Source organism: Carassius auratus, chromosome 3, assembly GCF_003368295.1.
Source record: "Carassius auratus strain Wakin chromosome 3, ASM336829v1, whole genome shotgun sequence".
Taxonomy (NCBI): Eukaryota; Metazoa; Chordata; class Actinopteri; order Cypriniformes; family Cyprinidae; genus Carassius; species Carassius auratus.
This window is the reverse complement of record NC_039245.1, coordinates 22,066,250-22,079,771: the sequence shown is the minus strand read 5'-3', so window position 1 is coordinate 22,079,771 and position 13,522 is coordinate 22,066,250. Positions and strand designations below refer to the sequence as shown.

Here is a 13,522-nt window from a genome sequence, read left to right as displayed (position 1 = left end):
GCACTTTAATAAATATATAAACTCTTTTATGACATTATTAACAAAAAAAAGTAGAGTCAAATAAAGAAAGTGAGAATGAAATGAGCTGTCTGGCACCTGAGAGGGATTCCCCGTTAAAAAGTGCTTTCACTGGCAGCTGAGCTGTATGTTCCTATAAGAACATCATGCGCAGTAAAGACTTCCACAGAAGCTGGCATCCAGTAAAAACAGCCATAAAGCTGTGGAATATGTTCCAGAAGTGGTTGACTGTTTGTTTCCACAAGCTACATCAGAAGTACAGTGCAGTCCTATAAGGCAAAGAGAGTAAGAATGACAGAAGCCTAGCGGAAAAATGCGAACATTTAAGTTACAAAGTTAGTAACAGAGCCAAGGAATAGGCTAGTGAAAGACTACAAGACTATAATGTAAGAACTTGATTGAACAGTGGCATGACAGATGGCAGACACACACCCACACATATAGACGGACAGCCAGACACAAACACACACACACTCATAGACAGACAGACAGACAGACAGACAGACACACACACGCATAGACAGACACACACACACACAGAGACAGTCAGACAGACACACACCCACACATATAGACGGACAGCCAGACACAAACACACACACACTCATAGACAGACAGACAGACAGACAGACAGACACACACACGCATAGACAGACACACACACACACAGAGACAGTCAGACAGACACACACCCACACATATAGACGGACAGCCAGACACAAACACACACACACTCATAGACAGACAGACAGACAGACAGACAGACACACACACGCATAGACAGACACAGACACACACACACACACAGAGACAGTCAGACAGACACACACCCACACATATAGACGGACAGCCAGACACAAACACACACACACGCATAGACAGACAGACAGACAGACAGACAAACAGACAGGTAGATAGATAGATAGATAGATAGATAGATAGATAGATAGATAGATAGATAGATAGATAGATAGATAGATAGATAGATAGATAGATAGATAGATAGATAGATAGATAGATAGATAGATAGATAGATAGATAGTTCATTACACTCTCAACTACTGCTGGAGATTGAGTAGAAGGAGGAGGGCTGCTCCTCTATCAATAAAGCTCTCTGTAAAAGCTATTTTCAGACTTGTTTTTTTTTTTTACATGACCAAACTACACAACGAGTAAACAAAACAGAGCTTCATCTCCAGACAAGCTCACACACTCGTCTGCTCCTCCACTGATATCAGTGTGAGTCAGAGTTAAAGGAAACTCTCCCTGAGCTTCAGTGATGACACAGCACAGACACCCGCACACACAAACACACTGTTTATACAGAGGTAATTAAAAGATTCTTGTCCAAAGGTATATAATGTACTCCACCAAGGAATCTGACCTCTACCCAGTGTGTACTACAGAGTCATCTGCTCTCAGACACTATCACAGTCAAAGAATGTACGTGTGGAGTTATTGTTTCCTGTCAGTCCTGCTTTATCACTCGGATTCGTTCCTTTACTCTGCCAGATCATTTACTGGGTTCATTTGTCTACATCAGCAATAGCAATAGTAGGATGTTTTATGAAACTATTTTGAATACTTGTTTGTCTGACCTTTGAACCTCATGTGTTTTGTTTACAGTCCATACTTACAGTTAAGGGTTTATTTGTGTAGCTATTTCAGGAGAAATAAAAACTTGAGCCATATCTCATCACCTTGACAACCACATAGCAAAATCCTGAAAACACTCTAGCTTTTTTCTGGTCTGTAGTTCTCTAAAAGAGTTGGGTTGAGGGTGGTTTCTTAAGTAGAGGAGTTATACGAGTCTGTCTAAATGATGAGGGAAAAACCCCAGTGTGGAGGGATATGTTAATGATGTGAGTGAGTGCAGGTATAACTGCAGGAGAACTGTCTTGAAGGAGATGAGATGGAATAGGATCAAGCGGACAAGTAGATTAGAAAGGATGAAAAAATTGTGCACTGATGTTTTAAATTTTATTAATGAAAAATTTGGCTAAGTCGTCAGCTATTAGAGATGAAGCAGGAGGGGGAGGAGGAGGACAAAGAAGCGAGGAAAATGTTTTAAAGAGCATGCGAAGAGTTTGTCTAGGTCTTTATTGTCAAGGTCATTGTTGGTATTGTCATTGTTAAATAAAATAATAAAATCCACCTCAGCAGTGCCATCCAAGGAGTTATTTAATGCAATACTATGCAACAAAATAAAATATAAAAAGATAAAATAAGAAAACATATGTCCAGGTACATGAGTTAAATAAATGAAAAGCACAAAGGAAACATTGTTATAAAGGAATGTGAGCAGACAATTTTGACTAAGCTTCACAATATCTCCAAGACGGCATGTCCTATAGATCCTTGGAAAAACAATGTTTATGTGATTTCTTTGAAGATCATAGCATCACTCAGAAGTGCAGTGGTCCTGAACACAAGAAACAACACAACCCACTCATGCACACATACAGTACATGAGGAGATAGGATCAAACAGTTAAGCTCCTGCCATCTTAACATACAGATTATAGGTGTGATAAAACATTTAATTGACCCAGGAAATTGAGTTTATCCTAGATCTCAAAGACAACTCGATAAGTATTACCAATAAATTGCTTTGCAATAAAAGAGCCTGCCAAACATCACTGAACTCATATCCACACACACCGTGGACCAGCCTTAACACGCAGCCCTCAAACAGATTTGTTGTAAAACAGTGCTTCTTTATTTTCCCTCTTTAAAAAAGCGGAGGAAGCGGGAAATTCGGGGAGGAGGTGTGCTGGGGTAATTGCTGCAGCTCTGCTGCCTGTCATATGCTCGACTTCTTAACATGTGAGAGCAGCGTGGAATGTGGGAAAAGAGAAAGAGGAAGACAGGGGTCTTACCACATCTTGGTGGTCTGACCTTGGCCCCCGCCGGAGGCCAAACACTGTCAGTGTCCTCCATTTAAAACATTCCACAGAATATACAATTTCAGTGCTTCACATCTCTGAATGGACGAAATGTTCGCAATGCACTTAGCTATGAAACAACAGAAAAAGAGAAGAAAAAGAATGACAGACTTTTCTCTAAGTTGACTGGCTCTTTGAAGAAGCCCAACAAGATTTCTATTAGAGCTGTAAGCCCTTGATTGCGGCAAATGGGATGTCAGAATCGGCTCACATCTCATCTCTCTGGTCGTTTGTCTAGAGTGAATGTGAGGGAGAGAATGAGGGAGGAAGAGGAGAAGCAGACGATCCTGAAATCTGTAAGATTTCTGCATTTCATCTGAGCTCAATCTGGAGTCCTGCCCAAGGCTGAGGAGTCTGAGAAAACAAGGGATTATTCAGAAGAGAGATCTGTAAGGAAACCTGAGGGAGAAAGTGTTTCATTTCAGTTCTTCGATTCACTATCAGTTGTCAAACTGTCAACATCAAAGCACTTTATTGGCATGAGCATTAATTTAAAAAATTAAACAAAAAAAGTGAAAATGCAATAAAATAAATTAATGCAATGGGATGCAATAAAATGAAATGCAATAAAATAAAAAATGTAATGCATTACAATAATAAAAAATGCAAAGCAAAGCAATGCAATACAATTAACATGCAACAAAAAATGCATTGCCATGAAATAAAACAATGCCAAAAAAGCAAATCAAATCAATGCAAATTAATAACAATGACAACAACAACAACAGTAATAATAATAATAATACAATGCAACAAAAAATAAAAATTTAATAAAATAATAGGCACTTCAATTCAAGTAAAATAAAACAATGCAACAAAACAAAACAAAATCCAATACCACAATATACTAAAACTATGCTATGCATTAAAATAAAATAAACAATGCAATAACATAAAAAAACACAATGAAATTAAAAACAATTATTTTTTAGTCTCTATCATATTGGCTCTGATGCGGCTTTATTTCTGTGAAATTAAAAATTTGAATTGTGGGAAAAAAAATTAATTATGCTTCAGTGTATTTGCAACTGCACTCCCTCAGCGTGCATGTTCTTGCTCTTACGTTTTCCAATTTACAAGCCACATTCTTTAATTGTATTAAAAACTAACCACTTGACTCACCATAAAGATGGCAATTAAAGCAAAACACTCCAAAACAGACACTACAGTGCTTGCTATAGCGATCACAAACAGGTGTTTCTTGGCTGTAAGACTTGTAGTAATATAAGGCCCTTATAAACATCCCTGGATCTTGTTGTGTTCACAATGTGAATGGGGAGCTCCAGCTCTTTTTGATTTAGCTGCAGTAAATGAGTGTGTGTGGCACGGGAATCCAATGTAGGTGATCAACAATAACTGTTCACACACATTAAGGTATTCATGTTGTTAAAAGCCCCCTCCCATGATGCATAGCAGCTCCTCTGGAAGCCACAGGCAGGCTGCCAGCTTTTAAAAGAAAATGAGAGGAGTTTGCCTCTGTACTGTTAAATGAAAGCAATAAAGCAACAGATCCAGAAGCGGCTAAGGAATTCCAGATTTTCTAGACGATTGTTACCACATTAAATGTGCACTTGTAGTGTAGTTTAAACTTTTAATTATAAAAAACTTATTATTAAATATTAAATATTAAAATTAATAACGCAGGAATGCACTTTTTTATGTTACAGTTAAAGATATGTTTAAAGGTACTCAATTACAAATGTGTAATTATAAATATATATACAAGTTTTAATAAAATAAAATAACATACTGTATATTTATTAGTTTTCCATAAATGCGTGTACATTTGAAAGTAAGCTTTAAAAATGACAAAGCAATTATGAAATGGCATATATCCAATATAACTAATTACACTGAATTTAAATGTAAACTATGTGGAACTAAAAAAGCAATCAAGAGTAATAAAACATTACTCATATTCACGCATATTCATTTAAAGCACATTATTTCCCTTATAAGCACTCTTTCTAAAAGAATGCTAAGTGGACTTCTTTTTCACAATGTTACAAATAAATTGAAATAAAACGTGTATATTTAAGTTTTGATCTAAATGGCTTCAGTCAGCCCTGTCACATGCAGCGGTTGATGGAAAGGCCCCCTGGGGTCAGAATTATCTTGTGACCTCAAGTATAGGTCACATGTGATTGAAGACAACGATCCATCGATCAGAGAATTCAGAAGTAATAATGGACTGTTCATTTCTCAATACTGTCTGAGTGACTGTTAGTGGTTAATGGCCCCCCTGAGACTCTTCCATCCTTCCAGCAGATTAAAGTGTGTGTGTGTGTGTCAGCAGCTCTCAGTGCCAGTGAAGTGCATGTCTACTTAACACCGGCCACGTTTGGAATACAGCGGTAGCATAACACTAGTACACACTGCATACTTCAGCAACCCTGAAAATAAAGAATTGTTTAGTTTATTTTTTTAATGGTCTGTTTTTATTTTTATTTTAAGCTTTTATTTATTCATTTTAGTTATTTAGTACTAAAATGTAAACAAAATTAACAAAATTACCTAAAAAGTACCTAAAATTATATTATATATATATATATATACATACATACATACATACATACATACGGTTTTATTTTTTTAGCTTATTAAATTAAATTTAAATGAAATTAAATTTAGTTATTTCCTTGCCTAAATTTTGTGGTTCATTCAAATTCTAAAAATATTTGCTGTAATTTACATGATAATAGGCATTTGTCTTCAGTTCAAGTCTCACACACATCCAAAAATCCTTAAAAAAATACTAATTATTATAAAACTTAAGACACTAATACCATCCTGGTTCCATGTATACTGCACACAACAAAAATTTGTACGAGTGGTCATTTTTATTTTTTTATTCAAAGAGTGAAATGAATGAATGATTTATTAGAACTATTGCTTGTGCTTACTGAACTGTTATTGGGCTGTTTTTCTTCTTTATAGGCAGGTGAATGGACACTACATCACCAAACAGGAAACACATCAAAGAGAATCCTCTAAGTGTCTAATGTCCGGTGGGAATTTGGTCATAAATCTTTGATTGGTTATAAAAATAAACAGTTCAGTTTAGCCCACAACACACACACACACACACAAGCATACTGTACATACATGGGGGAAATTCATATTACTAGATCTGAATTTGTCAGTCTATAATTCTAGTGTGCATGTTCTCATATTTGATGCTTTGAGTTCCGGCTGAAATTGATAAACTCCAAAAGACAGAACAGTGTTTGAACTGTAATCAGATCATGGCTCTATTTCCTGTTCCATTAACTCCTTTGAATTTTGGTTGAATTCCATTATTCAGAGAGATTGTGATCTGCTGACCTGATCTGGTGCTCTCCTGAGTGACCTCTGCTCCTCCTTTCCTCTGATCCTTTCTTTCTTGTTTTCTCATTAGAGCTGACAGCGCATCCCAGTGCTCGACTCAAGCAGGTCAGGATTTAACTGTAATGTGGATGTTCATACATTGAGACTGCCATACAGGGATTAGTTTGGGACATTAAGATGACATGTTAGTAGTTATACAATTTAAGCTTGAATATCAAAGTGTTTCACAGTAACAGTCAGGAGCAAATCTGTTAAATGATTCATGACGGGGTGGGGTGCTGGTAATGAAATCTACTGAGACTCCAGCTGCAAATCTGCTCCAAATAAACTGACTGTTAAAAAAAACTATTGTGGTGCAAACAAACAAAACAATTGAAGGAACATAAAAAGCTAAAAAATGCAAGCTTTAAAAATCATGCAAAGAATTTACAAAGCCTTATTAGGAAAGTTAAATTAAAATGCCTCATTAGTTAAAAATGGCAAATTCAAAACTTAATTTTGTTAAAAATGCAAATAAATTAATATACTCTACTAATGAAATAAAAAGCATAATTATTAAAAAAAGAGAATATAAAAATCTTACATTATAATGCTATAAAAATCTGAAAATGATTTTTTTAAAGCATGAAAAATTAAGTTTTATATCTAAAAACTAATAAAAAATACTAATGTCATTAAAACATGCAAAACAGTTAAAGCAACATTAAAGGCAAGATAATGCAAATTTTGAAAACATGCAAAGAATTAAAAAATCTAATCTTATTTAATTATAATTAAAAAAGTTTAAAATAGTAAATTAAAACAAAATTGGTAAAAAAAAAAAAGATAACATTTAAAACATGCAAAAATGAATACATACATAATTCCATCAGTTAAATTAATAATTATTAGAAAACAGATAAATAAGAGAAAATTAATACATTTAAATCAAGCAAACTATTTAAAAATTCCTTTAAAAGCATGCGAAAACTAACACACACACACACACAAACATCAATATCCTTAAAACGTGCAAAACAACTGATATGTAAAGTAAAATAAAATAAATTCTTAATAAAAACAGACAAAATGGAAATAAGTTGTTAATTCAGCATGAAACTTTTATAATCAAGTGTGTTTGTGTGTGTGTGTGTGTGTGTGTGTGTGTGTGTGTTTAAAGTGGTTGACTGGCAGGCTTGAGTACATTCCCCAGTTGATTTAGTGCAGTTAAGATCAGATGGAATGTGTCAAAGCCAAAAGCTCCAGTTTAATCTCGCTGGCCTCCCCTTCCTCTGACAACACAAGCTGACATCTGACTGACAGTGGGAGCAAAAGAGAGAGAGATCCGGGGTGAACGAGAGTCAGACAGGAAGAATGATAAGGTGATCTAGAAAAGATCAAAGGGGGTTTCAAGAGACAAACAGATGCATTAAACAGCAACAAGACTTTTAATGGTGTTCAGAAGCTTTTCTTTATTGGCCTAAAGATTTGAGTCACAGAAAGTGTGTAAAAGTTGCTGTGTGTGTGTGTGTGTGTGTGTGTGTGTGTTTGTTATTTTGTAAAAAAACAAAAAACAAAGCATGCACAATTGCTCCTTCCAAATTCACTCAAATAACCTTCAACTTATTCATTGAAATAAACCAAACTGCAGAAAACCAACACTCTCCTTAATTCACCACAAACAAACAAAAACTACAGCACTTTTGAGCCTCAGGTGAATTAAACAGGCAAATGTTTTGAACACAAACAATGGCCAAAATGCTCTTGTAGGCAGGTACTGAGAACAAATGTTATCATTTCTATTCAATTCTGGAACATTTTCATAAGTACTTCATAATAAACCGGTGAACCACACACAAAAATGTCACATTTCGGCCCAAAATTTTGCGTGTGTGTGTTTGTGTGTTTTGGGGAACTGGGGTGAAATACGACCTGGAAATGTTCTTGACAGATTTCATGAGATTCACCCAAACATGTCATGGCCCCAGGATGCAAGAGCATGTGTGTGGATGTGCATTTGTGTGTAATACAACTGCATTGTAAAGAACAAAAGAAAAGCAACAGATTTAACTCTTACAACACATTGAAACTTCAGCGAGACTCCCATGAAAACCCCTTTTATAGCTGTCCTCTATTAAAACTTGTGTCTTAAAATGTAACAAACCCTTTCCCATTAATTCCAGCTGCAGAAACACAACTCCGAAAAGGTTAAGGATAGATGGAACAGCCAAGAAGAAAATATAATTATAGAACAGCAAAAAACACTTTTCAATAAACAGATTTCACATCAGAGGGTCAGAGCTCTCGAACAAGATGGCAAACTGACCCACGAGGGGTTAAACACAGCATGCTAAACACACAGCTAAAAGGCAAAGGTTAAAAAAAACTCTTTCCTCAAAGTAAACACATTCGTATACCACCTTCCCTTACAACGCTGAATTGCAAGTGTACAAAATGCATCTCTGGTCTGCATGCATCATGTATTGTAGGACATTTACACATGCCACATGAAGTTTCATATCAGTCTATATAGGCACCTCATTTCCTCTCCTAATCTGCAGAAATAAAGCTTTGTGACAGCATAGGTCAATTCAAAGTGCATATATGAAAAAGAAAATCACATAAAGGAAAAAAGCAGAAAGGTGGAGCACTTGTGCTTCTCGCAATTAAAAATTTGAATGCTTGGCTGCACAAAAGAAGTTATTATTATCTACTGTCGACCCTATTCAGAGCAACTCAACTAGAGTTAAGCTAATGATTTAAGCAAAACTGATGAAGTACCTCACACTAGGGGGTGCACGATAAATATCGTCAGATAATTAATGCGCATCTCGTCAGTAAAGCCGGTTCTCTAATCAACTGTAAATTCCATCAGGTGTGTGATTTCACATAGAGCAGCTGTTGCTACACAGAGCCGTTGTTAACTGACTAGCTGCGCAAATAAACGCTGATAATGAATGTGGATTTGCGCAGCTAGTCAGTTAACAACGGCTCCGTGAAGTAACAGCTGCTCCATGTAAAATCACACAACTGATGGAATTTACCGTTGATTAGAGAACCGGCTTTACTGACGAGATGCGCATTAATTATCACACAATATTTATCGCGCACCCCTACCTCACACATTATTTTATACAACCAGGCAACCAAGTAACCTGCCAGAGGTCTAGACAAGTGTCGGATGGCTGGGTTAAACTGTGAGGGAAATGAAGCTGTTATATCTCTGAATGTTCCTCTTGAGGATCTCAGAGCAGGGCCCGAGGACACGCTCGAAACGAGGCCTGTCCAGCTTCACGCACTTGAGCGGACCTCTGGCCACGACAGTGGCCGCACGGGGTCTGTTCAGTAGCAGTGCTATCTCACCTGAACAAATAAAACAAACACACATAGATTAGCTTAATGACTTGTTTCAAAAGGTACATATGATTAATTTGGATTTTTTCTCACTTTTTTTTCCCTCTGGCATAAAATTGATCTTATATACCCTAACATTCAAAACGTATAATATTCAAGGCATCCAGGTTATTAATTAATACTAGGTTGACAAAAGAAATCACAAATGTGTTATGGCATCAGGTCTGGTGTCCCTCAGGGCTCTGTTTTGGTACTGCTTAAATTTACATAATTAACAACAAGTTTAATACTTAGTAACCTGGCTATCCCTAATGAACAAATGTGAACTATGCCACTACACAGAGGTCAGCTGGTCGTAGCAATAGTTTATTTACTTATAGAAGTCTATGGTTTTGCACTGTTTTTGCAAGAACACTGAATGTATATAATGACACGAATGTGTAGACTTTTAAAGGACAAAAATAAATAAATTGCAATACAATAATATGTGGTTTTACTAAATGTTTGAAAATAAAAGTAGGGAGGATTACATGTCAGGGCTTCTCTATATTATTTTGCTAAAGTTGCAAACAGTAGTTAATCAGAACAAGACAAAGTACAGTATGCTAAAAATGTAATTAAAACAATGATTAGAATAATGATAAGGATGCATATGTTACATAAAAATAACTAATAGAGGGCCAAAATCATAAATATATAAGAAATTTAACATTTTCAAAATAATTAAATATAACAACATTTAGTAATAATTAGTGTAATGATAATCATCATCATCATAATTATTATAAATACAAGTAAAATAATAATTAGAATGATGTTAAGGATGTTAATGTTACATAAATATTGTGTAAGAACTAAAACACGGCAAAAATCATAAATATATAATAATTTTTTTTTAAATAATTAAATGTAATAATATTTAGATGAAATTAGAGTTATGATCATCATTATTATAAATAATATATTAATGCAAATAATTATACACTTTTTTATTATATTTTCTATTATTGTATTATGACTGTTTTTGCTCTGTTTGTGTAAGAACATTGACTTTATAAGTCAATTAAATTATACAAATGTGTACATTTATGACCCCTTTAAAGAAAAAATCATAACAATAAAGTATTTAAAGACAATTAAACATTTAAAGACATTTGCTTTATTTTTTTAAGCAGAAACTGATAAGTAATTGCGCCATTTGAGCAGCCTAACAGTGCAACACTGACACAATCCAGTGGTTTAAGGAGGGACTACCTCACTGGCCAACCTAAACCTAACCTTAAGCATTTCGAAAATCTGTTTAAAACAATCACATTTTCTCCCATTCTGTTTGGTGACACTAGTGTTCCAGAAATGTCTCTCTCCATCTTTAAGCAGTCATCAGTTAAAATTCACTGCCTTTGCTGTATGCTGATAACACAAACACACCGCTTTGAAATTATACAGTCACAATACAAAAAGCAGTGTCTCGCTATATAATGTAAATATTACTTTACTCACTATGCCGTGTGATAAGCCAAAGATCAGTGCGCCTGTGGTGCAGCAGTGTAAACCGCACTGACGGTAAACAAGCACACAGATCTACATTCTGCAAGCCCTGCACATGACGAACTGCCACCTGTTAGGAAAGCTACTCTTCCTGTCTGGCTCAGGCACTTCTGTTCTCTTATTTACAAGACTCTGGCACAACGCTGCAGGCTCTACGATCCTCACAACACTCACCGAAGTAGTCAGACGGACCCAGGCGGCCCACTTCAACATATTCCTCATTATCAGACCTGCGCTGCAGAACAGATGCTGTACCCTTGGAAGAGAAAGAGAAAGTGATATGCAGATTTAATGAGAAGGAAATCTACGAAAAGAAGAAAAAAAGAAGACCGATCAGCTTTGCTCACGGTCTCAAGTTTGAGACACTTCAGAAGGATTATTGAAAAAGAGATTATTTGCTTTGTATGCCTGCAGGTGTACAGGATTTAGACAACTTTGTGACTCGCACACACACACATACGAAAACACTTTATAGACCGACACACACATACATTCTGTACATGCACACCTGGGCCTGGCAGTGTTGAGATTTTTCAACAGTTATAGAGTTCCACTGTATGTAGCGGCCCACACTACAATGCAAAAACTCATTTAGTAAGATAAACAAGGAGACACACACGTTTTGTCACATCAAGGACAAATACATTACCCACAATACAACAGTAAAATGAGGGAGGCTCACAGGCCAGGGCTTTTCCATTCATAGTCACTTTACAGACATTGAAAACACTAAAGCAGTTAATCAGTACAAAATGAAGTATGTGAATAATGCAAAAAAAAAAAGCATGTAAATCAATAATTAGAAAAATTTACAGTAAGTGATGTAAATATTTTTTTTAAATAAAACCGGCAAAAATCTGTAATAAAAGAGTTAAATGTGCATAAATGATATAGAAAAATAATAAATAATAAATGAATAAATAATATAAAAATATTATATAAAATAATATAATAATACATTTATTAAAATTTTAAATAAAGAAGAAATAAAAAATATAATGAATAATAAAAATAATAATTAGAATTATTATATTATAATAAATATCACTAAATAAATACATAAATTTAGATTAATTACATCAATATAAATGTAAATATAATAATAATAATAATAATAATAATAATAATAATAATAATAATAATTGATTAAAACAAATAAAACCCAACTATTATTAAATTATTAAATAAAATTAAAAAAAACATATTTTTAGTGTTCGCAGACTTATATTATTAAATATATATTTATAAACCAGTGTCAGTCTAGTGTTGATAATTACTGACATAGCATCTGTCAAAGTCTTCAGTAACAGATTATTGTCCACTGACCAGGGCTGTAGCTGGTAGCACTATTGGATCTGCTTGATTCATAATTAGATTAATACAACGTCCTTATGTAACTGAGTAAACTAGGATTTAGTGAGTAAATGTGGGGGTTGGTAGCAGGTCAAGAGGTCATCTACAGACTATTTTGCTGTGTCACTCAGGGCTTTGCACGTCAACAGCAACAATTTGTAGCCGGGAAATACTTTGCATGTCCAATTTTGATTGGATTTCATTTCCTTATTAGTGGAAATCAGTGCAATGCATACCAATTTTTACTAAGACAGAGCACATACAGTGAGAAGAGGCTAAACACTTGATGGACGCCAGACCTGAGCTGTTTGTTCTCAAAGGAGTTGTTGTCTACACTCAAACTGTTAGTGGACACTGACATGATTTTAAACAGCGTTGCTGAAGACTAAATGGCGCATGTCAAAGGTGTCAGTAACATATCGCCCCACTTCCCATGGCTGTGTCTCACTTGTAGCACTACTGGATCTCTTTGGAGCTTTCAGCACATAGTTGACCCCATTGACATTAACATCCAGCTAGGAAGACTGGAAAATCACGGGTCAAGTATGAAAATTAAGGGTCAAGGATAGTGTCCATCAAAGCTGTATCCTGGAGTTATTATTTCTATCATTATAAACATTAAACTTCCACTGCTACACTGATGAAACACAATTATGCCCCTTCAAAACTAAATGGTTCTTCTGTACTGTTTTCCCCAATTGTAAAGATCCCGGTGTTATGGTCAATTTTGAGCTGAACTTTGACATTTCTGACATCTTAGAACACCTGGAAAATTTGTAGCAACACCTTGGAAACCACAAGTGCTAAAACATCTTAGAACAACAATTACAACACCCTAGCAACCAACCATAATATTCAGTCTATAATATTCATAATATAACAGTCACATAACAAGGTGCTAAAATCAGTTAGAACACTTCTGAAACTGCATATCAACACCCTCGAAACTAGTCTGAGATACTCAGTCTGAGATAGCGAACCATCTCCCAGTTTTCCTCC

General features: G+C 35.2%; 1 protein-coding gene across 2 annotated transcripts in view; it reads right to left on the bottom strand.

Annotated features, from left to right (window-relative positions):
* Positions 1–9,199: 9,199 nt before the first annotated feature.
* The window catches only part of prkar1b (protein kinase, cAMP-dependent, regulatory, type I, beta), a 48,591-nt gene continuing 44,268 nt past the window's right edge, over positions 9,200–13,522 (bottom strand). For both annotated transcript variants that reach the window (XM_026214535.1, XM_026214527.1), the window contains exons 10-11: positions 11,345–11,426; positions 9,200–9,631 (exon numbers count right to left, since the gene is read on the bottom strand). In XM_026214535.1, the coding sequence (XP_026070320.1) occupies positions 9,459–9,631; positions 11,345–11,426 (255 nt within the window). In that variant the 3' untranslated portion in view covers positions 9,200–9,458. The remainder of the gene's footprint in view (positions 9,632–11,344; positions 11,427–13,522) is intronic.